The following is a 26,943-nucleotide window of genomic DNA, read 5'->3' as shown; positions in this document are numbered from 1 at the left end:
AGCTAGCCATGGGTGACAGGAAGCCATTACATTCCCAAGGCTCTACAATGATAAGTAGGAAAATACTCCTCTCTGTGTTGTGACCTGTAACAGGGTGTTGTCACTATTGTGTCTGTGTGACTGCTTGTAGGGACAGTATGCCATGTAGGGGTGGGGTTCACGGCATACAGAGCTTCATTTTTTTTTTTCGCCATGGCTGGCTAACGCCCCCTCCTTTGCATTGGCTTCTGCCATTGGACGGTGAAATAATAATAATAATAATAATAATAATAATAATAATAATTGTTATCCCCACTGTACAATGAAGTTGATAAGGCTAACATTCTTCTGCCCACTCTGTCCTGTGTTTTGGTAAACCTTGCTGGACGCTGTTGTTCGGTTTTTTGAAGTTCTCCTCTTCTGTGCTGACGGAACTGGAGCAAGTCATGTCTTGAACTTTGCTTTGGGGTCGATTTTGATGACCATTTTAGGTACTCGTACCTATGAATGTATTGTTGGTTTGTACTTTAATACTGTGATTGAACAAGTAAACTAGTGCCTGCTTGATCCAATGCTCTGGCGTGTTCTCGCTGTGTCAGGCACAATAAAGTGCACTGCTTTATTTATCTATTGTCTGTAGTCACAGATGATGCGATCAGTGTTGGATCCTTGGTAGTTCCCAGGACACAGGTTAGGGTAGTATTTGGGTAAATCGCTGACCACTACCAGCAGCATTCATGCATGTAGACTGGTTAGATTGGACTGGAATGATGGAGTATTTTCACTAACTGTGCACTGGGCATAGGCGAGGATCCAGCTGCGTATGACACGGACGAGATGATGCGCCTGCTGGCATCCACCCAGCCACCGGGACCTGGATTTCGATGGAAGAGAAGCCGCTGGGGCCGCTACTGTCCCGTTGAGCTGAGCCGCGGCAATCTGGCCTTGGGAAGAATTGAGCTGGCTGTCAGGTAAGCCAGAGTCAGTAGCACATATAGACATTAGCTGGCATGCTGCTTGCAGCCTTCATCGGCTGTAGAGCACGGGACGTGCCCTGTATTTCTATAGCAAACAATGGCAGGAAGCTGTGGCTCAATCCGTATATAGTGGTTCAGCAGAGGATGCCAAAATACCTTGCAGGTTATCCAGGTTATGTGAGAGGTCTTGAATACACTACATCTGCAGACATGTATACCCAATTTGCCACCACTTCTGTTCCATATATGGACCATAACCTGTTAGCCTGGATGTCTTCAAAAGGACAGGTGACTGTTGACTCGCTTGGTATTTTGTTTAACATGAATACTGTAGGCTATAGTATTACATGCATACACTATAGCATTACTTGCATACACTATAGCATTACTTGCATACACTATAGCATTACTTGCATATACTATAGCATTACTTGCATACACTATAGCATTACTTGCATACAGTGCAACACTGATAAATGTACCCTGGCGGCGAACTAATTACGGTATGAGGGCATGCACCCCGAGTTCCACGGCACGCGTTTTGGATTGCAAAAAGGTACACCATCTCTAAGGGCAGGTGTCTCCCAATTCCTTTGTTTTTGATTCTCTAGCTTCCTAAGTCGCTGCTATTGTTTGTCCTCGGTCGAGGCGTTCCAAGAGTTCCGTCGCAACCCGCGGCGCTTTCTGGTTGGAGACATGCCCCGTAATCCGGTCAAAATCGCCGTTCTTGGTGGTCCCAAGACTGGAAAGTCAACTCTTTGCCACGAGCTGGCTGCTCACTACGGAGCCGTTGTAAGCTATGCAGTTATACTGACAGCTGCTGTTGAAAAGCCCTGGTGCATGGTTTTTCCTGCAATGAGCCTTGTGCATTGTGAAGTGTACACTTCAATATCTAAGACTTCATGTGAGTTACTGTATATCGACGTCTTTTCCTAGGCTGCCACTAGTTGGCCATCCAGGTAAGAGAAATCACAGACTGGTAGGTTGAGCCCTATGGTTGCATGAGCCTGGTTAAATTGCCGTTATTCATAGTCTAAGAGTGCATCAAGCATTGCCCCTCGCACAGTGGACGTACTTGCAGTGACGATTTGGTAAGAACGTTGGCCTAATCAGTTTGAAATTGGCACGGTGATACGCACGTGTACATGCATGCATACTTTATGGTGCTAGTAGTTCACTCTGCATGACTTTTGCAGCCTGCAACCAATTCGTGACGGTGTAGGTGAACAAAGCACGTCAAAATGATGTCATGATGGTTATGGCGTGTTTCGAACGTCTGATGTGCGCACTGTGCTAATAGGTGATTGATCCGCAGGAGTTGATCGGACCATTCTTGAAAACCCTTCACACCAAGAAGATCGAGGCAGCTAGAGCCGAGAGTTTGGAGGTCGCCATTGACACCGTGCGCATGAAGATCATGACCTCTAACACGGAAGGTACGTCTGTGCATGTGCATCAGAAAGAAATTCAGTGTATGTCTCCATTGCTTTTGAGCAACTGTAACATTCATCGTGTTATAATAGCAGTGTCCTTTTCACTTTAAAGAATGACGATACATCATTTTTTAAGTGCCTGGTACAACAAACTTACAGTCCAGTGTTGGTGTAAGTGCTACATGTAGACGTGTGGACAATGACAGCCTGAGGTGTGTATGCTGCTTGCCTTGTTTTCTCTTTCTTCATTGACCGACGCCAGGACAAGACGAGGACGAGAAGGAAGCCGAGGCCGACCGTGTTTCTGGTGATCATCCCGATGTCCGTGTGATTGTGGCCGACGCTGTTGCTGCTGCTGAACAGGAGGTTCCAGAGGCAACAGGAGAGGCGTACATCGAACTCCTGGAGGCCGAAATCAAGAAACTGGAGGCAGAGAGGAAGGAAAAATCACCCAACGAACCTTAGTAAGAAAATATTGCCAGATCGAAAGTCAGATCAGCACACTGTAGAATGGGGGGGGGGGGGGGCTGCGGTGTCAGGAGCTAGGGGCAGTCTGGATTATTCTAGAGACTGCCCTTGAACATTTTCGGTGCATTTACACGATAGCTATGCCATTCATGATATATTCTGGCACCCAAGCTGTTACAAAAAGAAATAGAAAAGAACAGTGAAAAAGCGGAAGTTTGATAGGAGGTGTGCATCTGCATACACAAGTGGTTGTTGTTCATAGAGTGGAGGCTCAGGATCAAATGTTGCAAGGTTGGCAACAGATGTGTAGTCTGGATTGGAAATGCAAAAGATTGCAGAGCACTGCCACAGCTCACGGTCCCACTGCTACTAACTACTGAAGTAGTTTAAAAAAAGTATGTTTCGTTTCCCAAACTCCGAGTCTAAGCAAACGATGATATGGATATTCAGGTGCGGTGACTTGAAATATGCGAATTCAATGTTTCACACACACACACACACACACACACACACACACACACACACACACACACACACACACTTCAACTTACAGTTTCCAGCTAAGGCGAATGATGGTCTTAAACGTTCATGGCTGCAACTTTCGTCAGCGTAGAATCTTGCTCCTGTTGTCCGGGCGCCAGCTAACTTCTGTTGTACGTGGCATTCGTGGACGTGTGTGTCTGTACCGTACAGTGCCGGTAGATGGATCGTGGATGGATTCCCAAGTCAACGAGAACACTGGCTGGCACTGGAAGAGGTGGAGAACCCTCGATCAAAGCCTGACTTGGTTGTAGTGCTTAGCGACAGCAGCAAGAACGGTATCGACTTGATGAATCGCTGGAAGAAGATGTACGGTGTAGAAGCTGCGCCGGCCAAGACTGATTCCACTGATGCATCTGGTGGAACAGCTACAGAGAGTGACACTGCTTCTTCTGTAAGTCCCGCTGTTGCTCTTAAATCTCTCATGTAGCACATGCGTAGTGGGCCAGAGAGTCTGCAGCTGTCTTGCAGTTCATATTGGTGAAAACCATGTGCCACCATGACAGAAAAATCATGCTAGATTAACTACATGAAAGTTGGTCATCTGTACTGCAATGTAGTTAACACTGTATCAGTTCAGCCTATGCTGTGGCATGGGTGTTAACTATTACATTTTGATATCACAGTCCACTAATACACTATACGGCTGTTTTGCGTGCACCACTTATCAATAAGGCAGTAATTCGTCCGGCTTACCTGGAAAAATCGGCAAAGCTACTCGGATTACTAATACCTTTGAATTTGTGTTGAATACGTGGTCGAAAGACTCGAAACCAAGCGAATCATGGATTTCATTAATTTTTGATATTGATTTCTTTTCTCCAATCAGCATAGAAGCATCGAAGTGATTAGTTTGGAACTGCATTTACACTGGGTAACTCAGTGGACATCCTTACCTTTCTGCCATCTCTAGTCGTGTAGACTTGGGAGCCTTTCGCTTCTCAGCTTGTGGCTGGTAGTCGATATCCCGGATTGAGCATGACAGAAGATACTGGTCGGCAATCACGCTGAAGCATGCTCGAGATGCAGGGATATTCTTGAAACTTTTTTTGTAATTATTCAGTGCTGAGTGCAGGCTCTCAGCGCCCTACTCACCAAGCAACCCGAGCCCAACGCGAAGCCTCTCCATCGGCGGCACTACATGCATTTGGATCATCATTATAATACATCAATAGAACAATACCGCCAGGATCTCTGATTTGTAGCCTTGCACACTGTATTGTGTGTTCTGTTTCTGTGAGGCAAATCTTTTGCCAGCCACCAAGGCAACACATGCCATCTAAATACTATCTGTGGTCGTCCATGGTATGGTGACACCTGGAAAAGTGCCGAACAATCGCCTTGCACATCATGAAGACTCTATGCACGGCACAGGATGATTTCTTCACCAGAGCCTCCGCAGATGTAAACCTGCCAGGAACCCGGCAAATCATCTAAGCGCTACCCAAGTTACGAGTTGCTTTAGAGGCCGCTGCTTTTGCCGCAATGATATTTACACGAGCTCCTCGAAAGGACGATGAAAAATCGGTCTCAACTGACGAACCAAAGGACAAAACAAAGCGGGTGAAGTACAAGAGTGGAGCTTGAACCGCGTGGAGTTCGAATTTCGAGAGTTCAGGTGGAACCTGGGCGAGTCAAATTGATCAGAGCTCAAATTAGACAGAACCGAACAGGATCTCGAGCACAATTGGGAGCAATCCGGATTAAAATTGGTGCAAAACGCCACCATATTTGATGGGTGGGAATCGCGTAAAAAAAACAGCCATGAGTAAAGTGTATCATAGTGTTGATGTCAGCAAGGAGGAACAGCATTATAATTTATAGGATGCAACTGAATATTTAGAATGGCACGCTAGTACGTGATGCTACTATTCTAGATCCACTGCAGCAAAGTGGGACAACTCACTGTGAATTTGAGGCATACATTGATCTCAGAGCTTAGTCTATCCGTACTACATGTGTGTATGTGTGTGTGTGTGCGTGTGTGTGCGTGTACGTGCGTGCGTGTGTGTGTGTGTGCGTGTACGTGCGTGCGTGTACGTGTGTGTGTGGGGGGGGGGGGGGTGTGCGTGTGTGTGTGTCTGGCTACAGCGGTCTGGCATGCCGCCGGAAATCAAACAGCTGGCAGAGAAGCGGTCTACGTACGATAGCAACATCTCGTCACTGCTGACTCTCATCAAGTCTTCTGGCATAGAACCAGTTGATTTGGAGATAGTGCAACCAATAGAAGATGCTGTACGGACCATAACTGATCTGATAGAAGGTGAGGCTGCGCTTACGTATTTAAAATTTTAAATTAACAACTTCCAGCAAAAACATCAAAAAAGCATAATTGAGCTAATGCAGGTGACATTACACCCCTGAAACCCAAGGAGGCTCTAGGGTGAGGTTGGAAGGAGGGGGTAATGTCCACTGTGATCGGTGATAGCATGTATGCGTGTGTCTTCCAGGGTATTACCGAAATTAATTTGGAAGACACATGGTGGATGTAGAAGAAACTGATTTACCCAACGTGCTGCATTTTTCCTGTACCATTCATGAATACTCTCTATAGAGCCATTCAAACTGGTTGCGACTGAAATGACCCAGCAGGACGAAGAGGAAGAGGCGGACGATGCATCAGAGAGGCAAAAGGCGGGGAACTTTGCCTTCGGAGGTGACGACGATGATGATGAAGATGAGGACGACGAGGATGAGGAGCCACTAGGTGGCGACAAGAACTGGGGACCGGCACATCACTACTGTCCCGTGGCACTGCAGCGGGACGGGGTGCTACGGCCTGGGAATCCAGAGTACGGGTGCCGATACCTAAGCAATGTCTACCATTTCATGGATGAAGAAAGTCAAAAGCTCTTCCTGCAGAAGCCAGAACAGTTTCTTCCAGAAAACGGTGTTGCTGAGGTGAGAACTGCTGCTTCTGGTATTTCAAGGGTTTTCCCCATCCTTTGTGAATATGTGTGTGCATGTATTTGCAGGACTTTATTGACAATGGTGGGCTATCATTATCTTTTCATATTATTGTACTTCTTGAACTACTGGTGTACTTATCGTGGCCAAGCATTGATGTTCCCGCGAAAGCTATCAGTTTCAATGTAATTGTTATTCATCATCGTTTCCTTTCTTTCATATATGCCCAGCCTCCTCCGATGCGAATATCCATAGTGGGACCAAAGGCTTCCGGAAAGACCGCCCATTGTCGAATTCTAGCAGACGAGCTGGGCATTTTCCACATCGACTTCCGTGCTCTCCTCCAAGAGTACCTGGTGCCTAAACTGAAGGTGACTACCGCATGATATACCTTGAATTGTGACTGTGTAACAGATGTCTTGCGATAGCGTGTACTCGGGTAGAGGCGAGGCAAGTGAAAACCAGACCCGGTGCATGACGTTCCTCTGCCCAAGACCAAGACCACTGCCCAAGACCACTGCAAGACCACTGCCCAAGACCACTGCAAGACCACTGCCCAAGACCACTGCAAGACCACTGCAAGACCACTGCGCTTAGACCACTGCCCAAGACCACTGCCCAAGACCACAGCGCTTAGACCACTGCGCTTGGCCTCGCCATACTGAGCACTGTCTCTCAGTCACACCACGCATTCACCGGGAGGTCCTCAAAACACACCACGCATTCACCGGGAGGTCCTCAAAACACACCACGCATTCACCGGGAGGTCCTCAAAACACACCACGCATTCACCGGGAGGTCCTCAAAACACACCACGCATTCACCGGGAGGTCCTCAAAACCCGCCCGCTGCTATGAATGTGTGCATAAGCTTGGATTTCACAAGCCACGATTGCAAACTAAAACTTTTTTGAAGCTAAGTCAACAGTTTCAAGACATGGAGCCCATGCACAATGAACAACATTGATTTACTATGACAGAAGCAAGAATATAGGGCAAGATTTCCGATCAGTGCACGACTCATCTGGTGGTCAACGGGAACCAAGAGAATGGAGCAGCACCGGCGCAGCCTCAAAACACAACCAATAAACAGCATGAAAGGTGTTGAAGGAGGGAGCCAATGAAGAGCAGAGGACATGCTAAAACACTAAAAACTGATAGAAAATTCCACAAACTACTGTTTCCTTGCTTTAGTGGCATTCATTTGGTCACTGAATGTTATCAAAGCATATAGATTCTACCACTTGCAAATGACAATCGGACACAACAAAAGCAATCATCACACTACATGCCCCATCAGCCCTGATTGCTCCCTCTTTGCTTTGTTTCGTTTCATGTTGAATGAAAAGTACTAACCGTCAGATATTCTTCTCCACCTTCCTCGCACCCTGTGCATACATGTACGTATAGGTCCCAGTTGGTCGCAATCCCGATGACATTCCAGTGGATGAAGTGGAGGCTGAGGAGAAGGCTGCTGAAGACGTGATCGAGGCCGAGTTCCAAGCGGAGAGGAAAGAGGCACTGGCACTGGAGGAAAAAGAAGCCCGGGAAGCAGAAGAAGCAGCCGCGGAAGGAGAAGATGGAGAAGATGAGAGTTTGAAGGAACCCAAGGTGAGAAATTCATGACATTGTATGGATTAGCTGCTTTTGGTGTCGCTTTGCTGTTATGACCAGATGTATGTTGTTTGGTGGTATTGCTGCTGGAAGACTGTGTATCACACTGTGAGTGTGCTAGTAATAATTGAAAGTGAATTATGGTGCAGTCAGGCATCACATCGACGACGCCCCCCCCCCCCCCCCCACCCTCTCGCTCAATATAATAGACTTGACCCGAGCCCTGACGAATCCATGCCGCAGGCGGTATTGCGGATGGAAGTTCCGAAGTCCAACATAAACCGCCAATATGGGTCCTCATCTTGCTGCATGCTAAATGTGTTTCTCTTCACCGTATGCTTTGACAATAGGATGAGAGCGGCGACTCTGGAGATCAATCCTCAGCAGCCAAAGCCGAACAGGAAGAGGCGAAAGAAAGCATATCTCCGTCGGGGAAAGACGATTTTGCGTACCAGGACGATAACTTCTTCCAGTATGTCGAGGATGAAGGTTCGGAAGAGCCGCAGCTCGATGAGTTTGAAGAAAGCATTCGTGCCTACCTGGCTGATGGAGATGCAATGTCCAATGATGTCGTTGAAAAGGTTCTCAAGCAGTTTTGGTACCATGACCGCTATCGGTAAGGAATACACCAATGATTGTGCAATCTGGCGTAGGTCGTTTTTCAAAGTACTCCGTGCCAGTCCTGGTTGAAGGCAGCCAATAACAGGTTCAACGTGGCAAGTACTATAATAGCTCTCTGCTTTAGGTTGACAAATAGGCATAGGTTATTGGTATTGCTCAGATGGATAGATCACTGATATACTATGGCCACATACATATGATTATGCTACTGCTCGGCAACACCTGCCTGCCTGCCCACTATGCCCACTATGCACACCTGCACACTATCCCACTATGGTCTAAGACCATGATTTAGAAACAGAGGGCACCAGGTTCAAGTCCTGCTTGGAAGCGGAAGGATTTTTTCCAGCCGTGCTGCGACCCCCGGTTAATTTGGAACTTGCCGGTGGCCTGGCACGAGGGAGACGTGGATGCAGCGAATGGGATTTTCGGTGTTTGACCACTTTGTGGTGGGTCTGATCTACTCACTTCCCACCACTTAGGAGCTGCATCTGTGCCCTGATCGTAGAGGGTGGTGGCATCCCTGCCTTGATCCTAGAGGGTGGTAGCGTTCCTGCGGATGCGGACAACTTGGCCTCCAGCCAAGTCTCACGCAAACCGTGAAAAAGATTGTGCAACACATGTCTGAATCGGGACAATGCATGTGATTCGTAATTTTAAAAAAGATGAACGCATGCATCACTCTCCTTGTATATTTCTTCTCCAGCCATTCCGGCTTCATTCTAGAAGGATTTCCTAACTCAAGTGACGATGTTCGAGTGATGGCGGAAATCGGTCTCTTGCCTGATATGGTTCTGGCTCTGACTGTTGAGGAAGATATGGTGGTGAAGAGACTGCTGCCAGGTCGACTAGAACGCTTTAAGGAGAAGCTGGCACGCCGCAAGAAGCGCAACCAGGACCGAATGGCCCTGAGGAAGAAAGAGCGCCAGGAGGACCGTGAGCGTGCAATGGGCAGACGAAGGGTGCAGCTCCGTAGAGGGTTGCTGGAGCAGCAGGTGAGATAGGGGACTGTTGGATGGAGTGACAGGTTTTGCTGTTCTGCTTCTCCTCACGGCATGGATTGCTAGCTCACTGCAAACCAAGTGCATGCTAACAAAGTTCCTTGCTGCCTCTCTATGACAATGATTTGTGTGAAGCTTCTGGGAGCTCGCACATTTTCCCGGTATATGTCTTTTTTGCTGATTTTGATGGTTTTAGCGCCACTGGCTCCGAGTCATTAGGTACATGTATAAGATCAATGTATACGTCCGCTGTTATCCAGTGTTGGAGGTCCGTCCCTTCTTGGACTGCTGTCGTAGTTAACTGATGGGTATGACTCTGTCTACATGCCATCCACTATGTGGACTCTACAACATCTGTGTGCGGTTGCTCGTTGCTTGGTGTGTTGCCCGTTGCTGTGTCGTTGCGTTTCTGCAGGCTGTTGACCGTGCTGAGCGAGCTGCACGCAGGGAGGAGAGAGGCGAGGACTCTGATTATGAGGAGGAAGAACCAGAGGACAACATTGAGGAAGAACTGGAGACACTGTTGGCCGAAGAATTCGCTGACGGTGAGATCATGAGGCATGAGAACATGAGAATATGAACGAGTTCGGGTTAGAGTACTGGTTAGGGTACTGGAGTACAGTCAACTTTGTGTACAACGACACTCGGCCGGGCATCAGAAAAGTGTCCTTATTTGCGAAGTGTCGTTATACCCGAAGTCTCATTATATGTATTACAGTTAGATGGGACTTTGATCTGGGCATGGAAATTCAGTCGTTATTCGCGAATTGTCGTTATATCCGCAGTCGTTATTAGCGAAGTGACTGTCCTCTGGTGTGTAATGGCATGCTAGTTCGGTTGGTGGGTACACTTATGCCAGAGTACAAGTACAAGTACAATGGCATGAAGTGCAACCAGTAGAACTGGGATCTGTCTAGCAAGTGAGCGATTCATCGGCGTTGCTTTCTCCGACTGTATTATTACTCTTAAGTTTCTCGAAATAAAAATGAATGTTGAGCAATGGGCCACGCGCATAAAAATCAGACTCAGAAAAATAGAAGAAAAATGAAATGTCCTCCCCGGCCGGGAATCGAACCCGGGTCTTCCGCGTGACAGGCGGAGATACTTACCACTATACTACCGAGGATTGACTGGGAGTCAAAATGGAAACAATTGAATTGTTACATTGAATTGTTGCGTGTCATAGCAAGCACATTGCAGTCCCCGGAGAAGTCCAGCCAAGTAAAGATGGCCCAGCCAGCAAAGTACATAGGCATCCCATGGACAGCATGTTACACTTTTGTACGCCTTCTTTTATTTCACTCAAAACACGATTGAGTAGACTAGATTGTGGCACCGCCACATCCCGGTGTTCGCATGGCAGTATTTCTTGGAGTGCATATTATTGAATGCATTAGGTGATGTGCATTGTGCAAGCATAGCCCGCATTGCTTCGTCTCACATAAAATCTTGATTGCTACCATTGATTTGGCGTTTGGCATAGTTAGAATGAATGTGTTTATTCTCTTTTTTACATTTATTACTGGCTCCGTATCCGAGTTTAAATTTAAAATGTAAGATAGTCACTGGCTTGAGGGAAAGACGCAAACGGGAAAAGTCGGAAGAAAAAATTGGGTGTCAACACCAGGTCTCGAACCAGTAATGTAAGATTTGAAAAGATACATGGGTATGATAAGTATGAGTAACTGTCCACTACTGTGACAAGATAATAAGCAGTCAGAAAGTGTGACAACTGAGCAAAAAAACTGACAGATTATTGAGACGTTCAACAACCTGACACCTAGCCCCAACGTATCTTCAGTGAGCAAACCAACATCCTTCCAGCTCGGAAGGTTCACGGTTATGTTATTTTTTTACTGTTATAAAACTTACATTGGTGCCAGCCATAGGCTGCTGATGGGCATGTTTGTGTGTAGAACTGTCATGATTGATGAGCATTGAAACTGATCTGATATAATGTTTTTACTGTGGGCTATACAATCTCGGTTTGGGTTCCTGTTGTGTAGATGAGGAAGACCAAGCTGACGAGGAAGAGGAGGAAGAAGAAGAGGATGATATTGATGAGGCTGAAGAGAAGATGACGGGAACGATTTCTGAGGACCTTGAGAGTGAGCAAGATGGGATATCAGGTGTTGTGGTAAGTCCGGAACACCACACACTCCAGTATGCCCCCCCCCCCCCCCCACACACACACATGCAATTGCAAACAGCATGCATGTTTTCACAACAACACAGTTGCATGATGACCATTGCACGTAGAACAGGAGAATACTTTTCCGCTTAAATTCTTGTTTCTCCAGCTGTTAGCATCAAAGGAGAGTGTCACTTCCTAACTCTTCTGGCCATTCGACCTCCTTACTCCTACCACTGTATGACCCTCACTGCGAGGGCTTATCCTTTTCTGCTTCACTGCATTTTGATGTTGCTTTTCTACAGGAGGTGCTTGGTAATGTGGTGGTACCCCATGCTGAGATTGATGCCAATCGTAAGATTCCAGTGGTGCGTTATCTGATCAAGAAGGCACTGGAGAAATACTGGGACCACCGACAGTCGCTCCTGACGAATGCCATCCCGATTGACCCAGACTCTGCTTTTCGGATGGCTAAAGTCGGCTACAAGAAGGCGAGCAAGTTTGGCTCATGTTGCCCAGTCGAGGTAAACTTCAGTGCAGGCTCAGTATGTGAATTACTCTTCAATGTGCTGGTCGAAGGCAATGTAAAATTTCCGGGAAAAAGCCATTATTTGCAACATACTTACAGTGAGTACAAAGTGTCAGGGTTTCAAGTGTGAGTTTCTGACATGCATGTGTCAGGGTTTCAAGTGTGAGTTTCTGACATGCATGTGTCAGGGTTTCAAGTGTGAGTTTCTGACATACATGTGTCAGGGTTTCAAGTCACTAGTGAGTTTCTGACATGCATGTATTTCCAGACAGTAACTGTTATACCCACTGCATGGACACCCATGCAGGGCACCCATGCAGGGCACCCATGCAGGGCACCCATGCAGGGCACCCATGCAGGGCACCCATGCAGGGCACCCATGCAGGGCACCCATGCAGGGCACCCATGCAGGGCACCCATGCAGGGCACCCATGCAGGGCACCCATGCAGGGCACCCATGCAGGGCACCCATGCAGGGCACCCATGCAGTGGATAACACTAAACGGTGCAGTACACAACCGACTGCCGCTGAGTCTTATACAAACGTTGGTTTCCTTTGGTACTGTAGTGAGTCCGATATAATCTGCTTCCGGGTTTGCCGTTTCCTGGTTTGCTTACGGCTGTTGCTCTAACACAGTTGATGGAAGGAATGTTGACGATGCCGTTTCAAACTGGCCCCGGTTCCAAGAAAGCGTTCCCTGTTGTCATGCTTGAGCACATCTACTACTGCTCCAGTCAGCGGGCACGCTCTCTCTTCATTGCCGACCCGCTCAAGTACCTGTCGCAGCCACCGCCACACCCAACCGTGCCTCTCAAGATGGCGATTGTTGGTCCACCAAAGGTGGGCAAGACCTTGGGTAAGCCATGTACTAGACGTGAGTCAGAGTTTATTATAGAACAGTGTCCTCAGTGGAACATCAGCATTAGGCCAGTGTGCTTTGAAGTACATGTATGCATATTCAGCTGTACGCTCTGTGCTTCCCCATTTCCATCAGTGAAATGCATTGCGTCTGCCGTCTTGATCGCTCCCACCCACACCCCTCCCCAGGTGCATCTTTATGCGCTGTGATGCCGAAACTGTACTCGTAGTCCAACAACTTCGGCTTAACAGGTTTCACCCATTCTGCACTACTAGGTATGTGATTTTCTGACCGTTTCCTAATTGTAATGATATGTGCAGTGGGCGTTGGTTCTGAAGTCGTTTATGCGGTGATAAACCTAGCTGTGTAATTCAGCAATTATGCTGTGTTCATGCTGTGTACATGCTGCGTACATGACGATGTTTCTTCTTTGAACCCAATCGGTGCAGTTGCTCAGTACATAGAGTCTAAGTTGGGCTGTGTGCGCCTGAGCATGGGCAGCGCAATCCGCTGGTACATGGACAACATGAAACACACGAATCTTGGAGAGAAGCTGAAGAGCTACCTTCAGCTGGGCTCCACGGTGCCAATGGAGATGTGTATACAGATCCTGGAGTCGGTCATGATGTCAGAATCCATTCAACAGAAAGGGTGAGTACCGTCAACCGAGTGAATAACAAACAACATTTTGTATATAACAACAACTAGCAAATAATGACCTTGGGTATATTCAACCTTGTGAATAGCAGCGACCCTGGGTATATTCAACCTTGTGAATAGCGACCCTGGGTATATTCAACCTTGTGAATAGCGACCCTGAGAATGTTCAACCTTTTGAATAGCGACCCTGTGTATATTCAACCTTGTGAATAGCGACCCTGGGTATATTCAACCTTGTGAATAGCGACCATGGGTATATTCAACCTTGTGAATAGCGACCCTGGGTATATTCAACCTTGTGAATAGCAGTGACCCTGGGTATATTCAACCTTGTGAATAGCGACCATGGGTATATTCAACCTTGTGAATAGCAACTCTGCGTATATACAACCTTGTGAATAGCGGCCCTGGGTATATTCAACCTTGTGGATAGCAACCCTGAGCATATTCAACCTTGTGAATAGCAGCGACCCTGGGTAGATTCAACCTTGTGAATAGCAACCCTGGGTAGATTCAACCTTGTGAATAACACCTCGGGTATAACATCAACGACATAATCCTCGGGCCTAGTGACCATTTGGCTTCATACTTAGGCCACCCTTTGTTAATTCATTGTTTAACGTCCTTTTTTCGCGAAAAGGTACGCGGGAGGGCGAAAAAAAAAGCCCATTCCAAAACTGGAAACCCCAATCAAACATTTTGACCAGTAAAGCATGTGATATACAATATTTCTGGGTCTAACAGCACTTGCAGGCATAGAACAACACTCTTTGATGGTACATTGGAGCACATGCCTGATGAATCCAACAAAACATGTACATAGCATGGAGTTAGCATGTCATGAATTCATTACATCTGGATTTTTACTAGGACACACACTGTACGATATTTAAAAGCCAACAAAAAAAGAAAAAGAACACAAGACAAAGGCATGCCCGGGAGGCAAGATTATAAGTTTAAGGTCATGATCGGCACACTGTGAAACTACACAATCATGTATTTACAACTTCGCATATTATTGGTACTACTACTTTCTTGTTGTTTTTTTTCGGTCGGAGGCAAAAAGGTACGCGGGCGCGGACGTTAAACAACGAAAAAAGAAAGGTTGGCCTTATTGGTACAAACTCATACATACTTGTGACGCTATAGTGACAACTAGCGAATAACGGACACCTTTCTCATCCTTAATTGAGATTCATTATTCGCAAAGTTGACTGTAGATATTATATTGTGATAGCAGTGAACATACTATGCCATCTGCCATTGGTATCTTAGAGCAGCTAGTAGCATTTGTTTAAAAATATTAAATTAAAAACAAATGCACTAGCTGCTCTAAGATAGCAACGGCAGATGCCGTAATATGTTAACAAAATCTCCGGACAGCTACGTCAAAGTAGCTGCTTTGACCTTGTTAGTTCTCGTCAGCGGAGCTCAGAGTTACTGGCCGAACCGATCGCACTCGGAAATCTAATAAACGGCAAGCTGGCCCAAAGCAACAAAATCAGAGTGCTCTTCTTCGAAGTAAATGTGATAGACACTTCCAGCTTTGCACGAGGGCGGACAACTTTGAATCACCAGAAAGAGTGCTCAACAAAAGCCGAGACGGGGAGCGCAATACACAGTCTCACAAAATACGAAATAAATCATAATACCGGTACTTGTATTTACAGAGTTGCTCTCACATACAGTACTGGGTACGTAACATCGGGTGAGTAAAATTGAAACGACACGTTTTATCTTCGTCACCCATGTGTGTTGCATGCTACATTTGCTTTGATACCGTAGCTTGCAAGCCATATGGCAGGATATGATGTAGTTTGCAAATGGTATTGTAAGGCATGACATTCTAACTTGCTCAAATCAAATGTACCGGTACTTTATTCCGCGTGTTGTTTTGACAGGTACATCCTTGATGGGTGGCCATTGACGATGCAACATGTTGAGCTGCTGAAGGCCCACAGGATATGCCCGTACCTAATCATGGAGCTGGAGCTTGGCATGGAAGATTCATTTCAGCGGGCCAGGGCCTCGCGTGTCCCATATCCAGAAAACGAGTGAGTATGTGTGTGTGTGGGGGGGGGGGGGTGCGTGCGTGGGTGTATGCGAGCGTGTGCGTGTGCTGTGCAAAATACTCTCGAATAGAACTCCTGGTGGGCGTTTGTAGCGTTGAAGCTTCCCGCAGTTTTCATTCACATGCACACAGGAACAAATCTGCTCCTGCCATATACACTTCATTACTGTGGGTAGATGGGGATTCCCCTAACTTGAGAGGAGTGTTAGACATGATGCAGTTTTGATCAAGGATTTCCCGACTTCCAAGATTGATATTGTAAGATGAAGCATATGTTTTGCCAGGGAGCATTGATTTAGTGCAATGCGTTACATAGTACGTAACTGAGAAACCTTTCACAACCCTTTCCCCTGTGCACTTGCAGCAAAGATATCCGTAATGACAGCAGCAGTGCCCTGGAACTGAAGACGGACAGCTACACGAAAGAACTTCTCGACGTTCGCAATTACTACGAAACAAAACACCGCAACTGGCTGAGGCTAAATGGCTATCAGAGTCGGTGGTCGGTGCGCAAGAGGTGCAAGGACCTCGCTGTAGAAGCTATACAGCGTGTGCAGGCCTACATTGCACGGCAGCAGGAAGGTATGTGATGTGCTTGGCTGAAGGAAGTGCATGGAATTGACGACTGCAATCCCCTGGAACATAGTCTATTTGCCTATCTGGGTGGTGCATAGTTGAGTAGTATTCCAGACCCTATGGCTTGACACAGATTTTCATGGTGTGAGGGAGATTTCTCATCCAGGCCGCTAGTTATGACAACACAGCATTGTAATGTTCATGGCTTGCAATCTCAACGTTCATGCTATCCTGTGTTCACATCTAGGCAAGGCGGCCCGGATAGGTGGCTTATGCGTGACACCGGAGGAGTTCGCCGAGCACGACAAGTGCCACCTGGGCCTGCACTGCCCAGTGAGCTGGGCCAGCGGGGAGCTGCACGACGGCAGTGCCCTGTTCAGTACGGGCGAGGCCATTGACATGACCGCTGACTACATGGGTCGCTATTACTGCATGGATAGCGAGGAGAGCTTGCAGAGATTTCTAGACGATCCGGCCAAGTACCTGCCTGGCGAGCCTCTGCCTCCGCAGCACCTGCGGGCGTGTGTGGCCCCTGCTCAAACTGGGACACTGGGCAATCAACGTCGTCTCGAGGGCAATGGAAATTGCCCAGTAACCTATGCTGAAGTCGGCCGCAAGTCACTGGTGTCGTAAGTCACGTTGCTCCTTGTGCGCATGTACATAATTATACTTGTAACCAAATTATGCTTGGTCTAGGGTCGGGAGGGCATGTGTGTGAGAGTGAAACAATGCTTGCATTCATGTGTGTCGTTTGCACATGTGTGTGTGTGTGTGTGTGTGTGTGTGTGTGTGTGTGTGTGTGTGTGTGTGTGTGTGTGTGTGTGTTAGCAGCATTTTCAGCTTGGGATGCGATGTCGGATGGTCTTGCCTGTGCTGATGTCCGCTCTCGCCTTGCGAAAGCCTCAGCTGTGTTTGGAGCCCTCAAAGCTCCTGTCTTTGATAACCAGACCCTGTCGCTTCGCAGCAAGAGGCGTGTCTATGAGGCTGTCGTCCTCACGACCCTCTTGTATGGTGCGGAGACGTGGACCACCAAGGCAGGCCACCTCCAGAAGCTAAACACGTTTCACCATCAGTGTGTTCGGTCCATTGTGGGTATCGGTCGTCGTCAACAGTGGGATGATCGGATCTCAACGGCCACATTAGCAGCTACATTCGGTGTTGACCCTGATATCACCCGCATCATCCGTCGCCACAGGCTTCGTTGGCTGGGTCACGTCGGCAGGATGGACGACTCGCGCGCACCGAAGCAATTGCTGTTCGGCGAGCTGCCTGCCCCCCGTCCTCGTCACGGCCCGAAGAAGAGGTGGCGAGATGTGGTGTCGACTGACCTGGCGGACCTCGGCGTGACCACCTGGCTTGAGAGTTGCCAAGATCGTCCCGGCTGGAGACGAGTTGCGAGTAGCACCCCACCGCCACGGCCCGCTCCTGATCCTCTTCTATGTGTCTGTGGACGCCCATTTCGTCGACCAGGAGATCTGAAACGACATGCCAAGTTCTGCGCTCGTGTTCTCACTTGAACTTTCCGACATTCGCTATCATTGCGTACGCAATGGGCAAGATCAAGGTCAAGGTCAAGGTGTGTGTGTGTGTGTGTGTGTGTGTGTGTGTGCGTGTGTGTGTGTGCGTGTGTGTGTGTGTGTGTGTGTGTGTGTGTGTGTGTGTGTGTGTGTGTGTGTGTGTGTGTGTGTGTGTGGATGCTTCTTCAGTTTGTATGACTTTGTCGTTTGCACATGTATGCGGATGCTTCTTCAATTCGTGTTCACATATTCTGTTTCTACTGTACAGCGGCACGCCGGGTCTTGTGCCGGGGAATCCCAACATCGTTGCGGAGTATGATGGCAAGTTCTACTGCTTTGCTGACAGCGAACATCGCAAAAGATTTCTCAGGTAAGTCGCGTACCGTAAATATAAAATTAACGTGTGCATGTTCTGATCACAAGGGTAAAGACTGTAGTGAAGACTATGAGTATGAGTACTAGTAGCTGTCTTGCTTTCGAACAGTAGCAATGTAGTAGTTGAATGTTGCCACATAATTGGTTATCATACGGAATACCGCAAAAGCCCGTAACAAGGCCCTGGGCGGAGACGTTAGTGAAGGTCCAGAACATGGGCGTCAATATGGGCCTGGGCGCTAATGTGGTCCGGGGCGTTATTTTGGATAAGTTAAATCAGGCCAAAGTTATTACATGCTCCTATAGCTGTGAATCTACATTGTAAACCAGCTGTTGCTGCATGGGCTCAGTCAGTCAGGCATCGCCACCAAACAGGACGGCAGTTTAGCCCTGTTACTAATAACCTGGTCTCGGGTGAACCTGTACTGGTGGCACCCAGAGATGCGTGCATGCAACTCAGATGTGTCATTTCCTGCTTGAAATTTCCCGTCGTGTCGTCTCCAGGCGACCTACCGACTACACCAAATACCGGATGCCACGGAAAATGCCTGCCGTCAAGCAGCCTATCGGCATCGCCGGCCTTCCCAACCTGGGATACTTTGAGCAATCGCTAGCCACAGCACTGAGCCATGCTATTGCTGAAGTTGCCCTGGTGAAGCCGAAATACCCCTTCATGAGGGCAGAGCAATCAGCCAAGATCTTCGTTGCGCTGTACATGAAAGGTACTGGAGTACTGACGCTCTTTCGCTGTGGCATTTATTTTTGAATGTTGTCTCATAGAAATGCGTGCGTGATGATTCCTGTGCTGTAGGCGCAATAGGCTGCTGTATAGTAGCCTGTATATGTAGGCGTGCTGCATCCAGTCATTGCAGTGTCCATATCACGTGTGCAATGAGTCGTCCCACTGTGCCATGCCACTTTATTTGTCAGCCATGTCTGCAACTCTAACCAGAAGGTATGATGTACACGATTGTGTATGTTGTGCTTGTTGCCTTGCACAGCTCACAACCCGAACAGCAGCGAGTTCCGCAGGAAGCACTACCAGAGAAAGCTGGAGCGCTTCAGGGAGATGTGCCAACTGACCGAGAAGGTTGCCCGTCTGATGCCACGGGAATACGTCAAGCCAGAAGAACGGTCGCGTGAGCTCGTGCACGCTCTCAAGTCGTTTGTGCAGCTGAAGTCGTCCAAGATTGAGGACATCCGCTAACCGGATAGTTGTCTGGTGATGTTCCACTGTGACTTGAATGTGCTGTGGCATTCCAAACACTGCATTGCTGTGTGGCATAGGTTTAACGTTATTATCTCCACCTTGTCTGGTAACTATATATTTCACCGATGTGAGCCAAAGACACACTTGACCCACCACTATAATAGAGAATGAGAAACTTAAAAGTACTTAATTTGTACATGTGTTTGGAATTGGATACCGAAATGATGTTCACAGGAGATGTTTATATTTTTCTGGTGTTGTTTTTTTGTATCAGAATTTTGACAACAATTTGTCAAGAATTAGAATAGTGATTGTGCTGGTTTTAAAAAGTTAGCTCTAGAAACGCAAAGAAAGCACTCCACAAAAAAATATCTGCCAAACAGTACTCGACTTCAGCAAGTATGCTGCAAGTATGCCCTCTCGACTGATTCTACTTCACCCCTCCTAGCTTTTTGAGCAGTAATAAGTGCTACAGAGTCCTAAAAATCAAAAGGAATAAATTAATATCAAAGCAAAGCACAGCACTGTGTGAATAATTTTGCATAAAAAAGATAAAAAGAATACGTTCGACAAGGATTCTAAGCACATATATACGCTAATGTTTGCTAAAAGCCGGATCCCACTTCTTATAGTCCAATGTGACGACCATTGATCTGTGAGAGACAACAACAGTACAGACAGGAAAACCAATCATGACAAAGCAAGTCTCAGAGCTGGGTCTGGATCTAAACACACATTAGGGGTGATAATCGTCGTGATCATGTAAACACACATTAGGGGTGATAATCGTGATCATGTAAACACACATTAGGGGTGATAATCGTCGTGATCATGTAAACACACATTAGGGGTGATAATCGTCGTGATCATGGCTGAAGAAATTCGAGGCGAGGGCACATATCCGAAAGCATCAAAGATTTCCCATCAAAGTTTGAATTCAACTCGAAAACCATGGAGGCGTGTTTCACACTTTCCACACCGAAAAGGAAGTCCAGCCAAACTGTGGGGGCGTTGTAAAGTGATGCTGAAGGCAATTTCGCTACTTATAGCACAAACAAAGGAGTGGAGGGGGGGGGGGGGAGATGTTTGTTGCAGACAGGATCACCAACACGAGCCATCTCCACAAAAAACTTACAATTCCCTTCAAGCTCTTGCCCTGCGAGGACTCCACAATCTGGTCAGCAATCTCCCGTGCAACTCGCAGCTGTGCTTCCTTGGTACTTGCACCCAGATGGGGACAGGCGATCACCTACCATTCACAAGCAACAGTAACATATATCAACACAGGCTTTGTTGATTCAATATTGATGTTTCAATTAGAACCAACCATCATAATAATTATTTTGAAGTAAAAAGGCGAATGTACGCTTACCACATACCCAATGCCTCTGGGTTAAATTCCCAATTCAACAATGCTACGACAGGGCAGGATATGTCCCTATCTTCAATTGTGAAATTCCCAATTCAACAATGCTACGACAGGGCAGGATATGTCCCTATCTTCAATTGTGAATTTCTGTAAAAATGAGAAGTTTCTTCACACACTATGCACCTGCACACACACCGCTCACATGCACATCAATGAGTATGTTACAATCATGTGTCACGGCACACAGCGAGTAGAGGGCAGGACTCACCTTGGGGTGCTGTGCCAGCGTTTGCTCAACGCCGGTCGGAGGCTCGTTGATGAAGACGTCCAGGGCAGCACCACCACACTTGCCACTCTCCAGCGCCGCGACCAGACTGTCGTTGTCAATAATGCCACCTCGTGCGCAGTTAATCACCTTCAAGCCCGGCTTGCACATCTCAAATGTCTTGCCACCAATCATTCCTGGGATCCAGTAGACAGAAGAAAGGTAGAGGGCGGCGGGCAACACATGGAGTAAGTACACAGGGCACGTGAATGCACCAAACATGCTAACTGGCGTTCTACTGTTCAACAGCAAGCAAGTCTTAGATCCACTGGCTACAGATGCGGCGATGGAGTCTCGATACTAAATATAGTACACTTCTAGATCAGGGGTACATGCATGCTGTGAGTGTATGGCAACACATCTCATGCTCTATCCAACATGGAGGTCACAAACCTTCTTTCATAACCACCTCTGGTGGAAAGGGAGTGACATTCGATCCCCTAAAAGAAACATTGCTCCTTGGATATGCATGCATATCCCATAACAATTCATTGAGAGAGAGAGAGAGAGAGAGAGAGAGAGAGAGAGAGAGAGAGAGAGAGAGAGAGAGAGAGAGAGAGAGAGAGAGAGAGAGAGAGAGAGAGAACTGTGCGATTAATGAGTGCAGTCTTCAGCCTGATACTATGGCTAACCAATCATTACGAGGGCGGTCACGGGATCTTGATCCAGCCACCATTCCATCTAAGAAATGATGTGAGTAGCTGTTATGATGCCTTGCTACATGATATGGCTGATACACACTAATAAAATAGTGTGAATTAACCGAAATCTACTTGTATTGCAATGAGCAGTTAGCTAGCTGTATTCCAGCACTGCTCCTCATATGCTCACATTACACATGGTGCTCGGCTTACCTTTAGTCGCAGGCAGCAGTGGCACATGTACAGAGATGTAGTCGGCTATGGGCCAGAGCTCCTCCAGGGGCATCTGATCAACTCCAAACTCTGCAGAACCAGATAAAACGAGGCAGCACACACCACCAAATTAAGACACTGCCCGGCAATAACGTTAACTGAATTCGTTGTGCAGTAAACTGAGCCACGAGCTTCCGGTTGGCCCACACCACCACCGAAGAAATCCTAAATCCTAAAACGATCAACCAACTGTTACGTGCTATAGTACCAAGCTGTGCGTTTCTTTCTAGTATTGGTGTTTCAAAATCTAACTTCCACCTTGCACGGCTCTGGATATGCGGTGGCCAGTGGATCGGTCCAGTGGCCAACCAGGTACACAGCCAACATAGCTGGCATTCCAAGTTAGTTAGTGGACACAGAGCGTTCCCTCTCCTAATGTCAAGTGTAGAGTCAAGAGACTCCGAGACTAGGATGAAGGAAGGAAGAAAAGCTTCCCACACGCCGCCCTTGTGATCCCAAAACTAGGTAAACGGCGGGCAGCGACGAGGTGCGTATCTACTGAAACACAAGTGATTGGGGATTTGATAGTCATGTGACACTACACACTTCACCCGTATTTACTGTAGAAGACAAGCTGGCGTCATCGGCAAGATTTAGTGGTGTCAGACTAGTGGCAAAAACCATATACGGATGACAAGGTAATGTCACATAATCAATTGAATACCCTCTAGAACATAGTACATGTACATGTATGTGATGATTTTACAAATAAGCAATTGGGTACAACGATGTAGTGCATGACTGGAGCGGGGAGGTCGCGCACCCAAATAAGATGCTTCAGTACTCTGGAGTCCTCAGCCATAGGTGTTGCCTTTGGCGCGAAGGTTGTAATTGTATGGGTCTCATTCGTCTTCACGAAAGTTCGCCCAACAGAGTTCATCGTAAACGAATAATTTTGACTTGATATAATGCCTGGCCAACCATAGGATTGGCCCTAGTTCGTACTAATGGAAAGTTCGCCTTATCAGTGTTCGTACTAACGAGGTTTGACTGTAGTTCCTTTTACAGAACTCCGGGACACCAGGGGCTAGTGCAGCTTCTGGCTTGCTTGTAGCTCATAATCGTTTTCGCTAGTCAGAGTAAGCGGCGTAGCTTCTGAGTACTGTAACTTACTCCATGTACATTCATATGGGGTACACCGTATAGAAATGTGCACCGGGATACTCTGAAAGCCCTAATATGGAAGCCAGCTGAGTGGCAAAACTTTAGCCGCAAAAGGGATATTTTATTGACTTCTAAGGGGCGAAAATGATAATATTATCTTATTGACTTTTGAGTGTCAAATGTACTATGATGAGTCAATCGCATATAACCTCTATAGAGACATAATCACAGTCCCAGCCACTGACACTTACTTTTGGTGTCCTCGGCCGGCAAAAGAGCATCAAAGCCAACGGTCTTCATACCGAACGCCTGCAGTCGGATGGCTACCTCTCTGCCAATGTGACCCAAGCCAATGATGACAGCGGTCTTGCCGTACAGCTCCGTGCCCATGAACTAAGAACATATTTCAAGCATGAACACACACACACATGAACGCACGCACAGGCACACACACACACATGAACGCACACACACACACGAACGGTCAAATATTTCAGAAGGAATGAATAATCACATAATTATGTGGAAGTCAGTAAGTTCGTAAGGTTGCAGGTAGATCAAGGACCACCGTTCTGCTTCTGTAGACCACCACTGCACCACTACATTATCTTAGAATCAGCAGCAGCAGCAGCAGCAGCAGCACGCGCAGCACCACCAGCAGCATAATTACAACCGGGGTAGAAATCCCTGCCACCATGTATATATACAGCACAATCCCATTGTACCCGGTCACAGGTTCACAATTCCCGTGTGTCTGAATCAGCAGGGTACCTGACCATCCCACCAATAACTTAGCTGCTTCATCGTTCACAGGCCACAAACAAGGCAGTGAAGACAGGATATGGCACCTTCTTCTTACCTTCTTTCTGTCCCAGTTGCCAGCTTTCATTGATGCATCAGCAGCCGGGGTGTGCCTAAACCAACGACCAACACCATACATAGAACAAAAAAACTCTTTTAAATCACCACTTGTTTTGAGGTCTGAAATAAAACTTGAAAAGGCGTAAAAACAACTCCCCACAGCAAAGACCCATCAACACAATAGTTCAGTGTACAGGGCACTCTCCCCATAGCAAAGACCCATGGCTTGAGCACTTTGGCAGTCGGTGCTTTCAAAAGAGAGTTTTCCCTCACATTTTACTCTACCCTTATACATACCTGTATTTTGAATCGTTGCGATGCAAAGCAATAAAACTACCAGATATCCTTATGAAGGACATATCAAACAAAAGGTACAGAAGACCCTTACCGTGCCAGAGAGAGGAACAGTGCACAAGTCTGCTCTGCAGCGCTAACAGTGTTCGCAGTCGGGGTGCTGTATGTTGAAGACAAGAACAACAGCAATACACACACACACACACACACACACACACACACACACACACACACATGAGCAAGTAGTCGTGACCATAACAGTTATGGAGCACTTGTATCACTTAAAAGTAACATAGGAATTGTTTACAACAACCTGGTTGCGGGAGAATCAAAAGAAAAATATACGTAAAGACACACGGCAGCTGCTTGTCCTGCACAACCAGTCGTCCAGCTGCAACCAACGACCATGCTTACTTCATAACAGCAATGTTTTTCTTGGATGCCGCTGCAACATCAATGTTGTCCACTCCAGTGCCTGCACGACCAATGATCTTCAGACCGTCAGTTGACTCAATGATCTCCGCAGTAACTTTCGTTGCCGAACGCACAATCAGTGCATCGTACTCCTGAAAAAGGAGGAGAGCAGACATAGGCATGGAATACAAATCTCAGAGTCTTGCCTTGCTAAAAAAAATACTGTCCAATAAGGGAAAATAGTACGTTGTACAAAACGAAACCACTGGACCATGGTACTGATCCTGTTGCACATTGTACAGATGAGCAAAACTGGTGCAAAAATCCCACCGAGGCTGCAAAATCTGGCCTGGGTGCTCACCCATAGGGACCTTGTTTTGTCATAAAACAGTGACAAAATCCACAATGACGAGTCGCAGAAACTATGTGCCTCTTCTGCATCTATTGGAATCTTGAAAGTAAGGGGTCATCGCAAAAGTTCTTTGCCGTCCCTGAAATGAACATTGTTCATTTTTGTACCCACCCCCCCCCCCAAAAAAAAAAAAAAATTGAACGCAGCTTGCTATACTGGACGACGCAAATCACATACATGTACATGTGTACGCATGTACAGTATTGGTCGACTTGCGACTCCCCTTCAGCGCCTATATTTAAAAAACCTATGGACACGTCATCTCATGAACATCCCTAAGTTGTACAAGTCACCTGCATAAACTGTACATAGACCATTTAACGCCGCATCTTCCAAGTTCGTCACTAGACCATACATGTATGTCGACAACAATAGTATAAATTATACACATAACTGTACACATTAGTTGTGACATAACGGATAATGCAGCAGGAAGCTAGAACAAACCTGCATGTTCTACTGCATCTCAGCCAGTACACAGTATAGTAGACAAGACTACAAGTACCGAGAGTCCATACAGAAGAAGATGAGGTTCTACAAGAACCTAAAACCTGCCCCAATTTTGTGAAACCTTGACAAAAAATATCTCCACTACCAAAATGTTGATATGGGATGTAAATGAACAACTGGAATTTCTCGTGGATGTACTCCCTCCCGATCAACTCTAAAAAAAATGATGGAACGAATTGACGTATAGAATTATTTGCACAAATCAGTGTTTTCTTTTGATTTATAATGCCGGTAGTGGCCTAGTCTATCATCCGTCCACTGTGTTGCTTACAGTGGCTATTCAACCGTGCCGTGCAGGCAGTCAGCAAATCTCCACCGTGTACCTGCACTGCTCAACTACTGAATCGAATGAATGTGTGTACCGGTAATCTAACGGGGTTTCCGGCGAACTTGTAGTCATGTGGAGCAAACACACGTGGGGTCAAGAAAGCCTCCACCAAAATTTAATGCGTAAATAATTCAGGCCGGGTAGAATTAGAAATTCAACCTTCACTTCGGATTTCCGTGGATTCTGACGACGAAATCTGGGACGGGGGGCGGGGGGTGTACAGCCCAACGCAGTGGCACGTCTACATAATGATATCGGCAGTTCATAGCCAACAGCAGGGACTATAATTATTTATTATGCCGTCCGAAATTCAACCCGCGCGAGTACGAATATGGGCAGTCGAGGAAAAATCAAACATAGCGATACAGCTTTTACTGGCAAATAAAACACTTTGACTTGAATACTAGTACTACAATTATTATTATTATTATTATTATTATTAAATTTTGAATAGGGCAGTCCCACAGGCCTAGGGCCTTTTTATCATGTAATACTCCGAACATTGGAAAATAATAATACTTATTCAAGTCAACAAGAAGAACAAGCAATTGCAAGACGCCTAACCCATTCGGTCATAGTACTATGTTATGCACGCTACTGTGTACCTTGACGGCCGCCATGAGCTCCTCTTTGCTCATTTTGTCGTTCTGGACAACTTCCAAGCCGCCGGCCACAAGGGCCTCTTTGCAGCATGGCGATACATTATCAGTCACTAAGACTTTCTTGACGCTGGTGAACCGTTCTGCCATGGTAAGGATTCGGATAGTTGGAATAATATCAGCTCAAACACGACTCGGGTGCAAAGAGGAGAAATGGCATCCAGCTAAAGGAACAAACTCAGATGAGGAACACTGAGGGCGGTTCGTGCGAGTGACTCACTGACTGTGTAGCTTGCTACTTGCCAGCTGTCTTTTTAGCTAGCTCGGCGCAGCTGATGTAGTGAT

The 26,943-nt window shown here is 46.9% G+C and overlaps 2 protein-coding genes and 1 non-coding gene across 3 annotated transcripts in view; 1 reads left to right on the top strand and 2 right to left on the bottom strand.

The window, feature by feature from the left end:
* LOC135830932 (adenylate kinase 9-like) overlaps positions 1 to 19,910 on the top strand; it is a 27,844-nt gene extending 7,934 nt beyond the window's left edge. Inside the window, exons 11-32 of the mRNA XM_065343158.1 lie at positions 785 to 950; positions 1,568 to 1,748; positions 2,257 to 2,392; positions 2,652 to 2,853; positions 3,551 to 3,791; positions 5,489 to 5,660; positions 5,952 to 6,298; positions 6,535 to 6,675; positions 7,714 to 7,914; positions 8,268 to 8,533; positions 9,245 to 9,533; positions 9,955 to 10,084; positions 11,546 to 11,676; positions 11,976 to 12,194; positions 12,837 to 13,056; positions 13,509 to 13,710; positions 15,621 to 15,773; positions 16,155 to 16,372; positions 16,614 to 16,995; positions 18,152 to 18,253; positions 18,763 to 18,980; positions 19,260 to 19,910. Coding sequence (XP_065199230.1) covers positions 785 to 950; positions 1,568 to 1,748; positions 2,257 to 2,392; positions 2,652 to 2,853; positions 3,551 to 3,791; positions 5,489 to 5,660; positions 5,952 to 6,298; positions 6,535 to 6,675; positions 7,714 to 7,914; positions 8,268 to 8,533; positions 9,245 to 9,533; positions 9,955 to 10,084; positions 11,546 to 11,676; positions 11,976 to 12,194; positions 12,837 to 13,056; positions 13,509 to 13,710; positions 15,621 to 15,773; positions 16,155 to 16,372; positions 16,614 to 16,995; positions 18,152 to 18,253; positions 18,763 to 18,980; positions 19,260 to 19,465 — 4,523 coding nt within the window. The 3' untranslated portion in view covers positions 19,466 to 19,910. The remainder of the gene's footprint in view (positions 1 to 784; positions 951 to 1,567; positions 1,749 to 2,256; positions 2,393 to 2,651; positions 2,854 to 3,550; positions 3,792 to 5,488; positions 5,661 to 5,951; positions 6,299 to 6,534; positions 6,676 to 7,713; positions 7,915 to 8,267; positions 8,534 to 9,244; positions 9,534 to 9,954; positions 10,085 to 11,545; positions 11,677 to 11,975; positions 12,195 to 12,836; positions 13,057 to 13,508; positions 13,711 to 15,620; positions 15,774 to 16,154; positions 16,373 to 16,613; positions 16,996 to 18,151; positions 18,254 to 18,762; positions 18,981 to 19,259) is intronic.
* Positions 10,594 to 10,665, bottom strand: Trnad-guc (transfer RNA aspartic acid (anticodon GUC)). The gene has a single exon. It is a non-coding gene; the product is annotated as a tRNA-Asp (tRNA).
* Positions 19,630 to 26,943, bottom strand: LOC135830934 (D-3-phosphoglycerate dehydrogenase-like). Its single transcript, XM_065343159.1, has 9 exons — positions 26,605 to 26,943; positions 24,750 to 24,901; positions 24,430 to 24,495; positions 24,040 to 24,094; positions 23,432 to 23,573; positions 22,017 to 22,106; positions 21,106 to 21,299; positions 20,604 to 20,717; positions 19,630 to 20,121 (listed from the first exon to the last, which is right to left on the bottom strand). Exons 1-9 carry the CDS (start codon positions 26,746 to 26,748, stop codon positions 20,095 to 20,097), a joined length of 984 nt encoding a protein of 327 aa, XP_065199231.1. The 5' UTR covers positions 26,749 to 26,943; the 3' UTR covers positions 19,630 to 20,094.

The sequence above is a fragment of the Sycon ciliatum genome, chromosome 1 (assembly GCF_964019385.1).
Source record: "Sycon ciliatum chromosome 1, ocSycCili1.1, whole genome shotgun sequence".
In the NCBI taxonomy this organism is placed as follows: domain Eukaryota; kingdom Metazoa; phylum Porifera; class Calcarea; order Leucosolenida; family Sycettidae; genus Sycon; species Sycon ciliatum.
The sequence above is the reverse complement of the archived record's forward strand: the minus strand, read 5'-3'. Positions and strand labels throughout refer to the sequence as shown.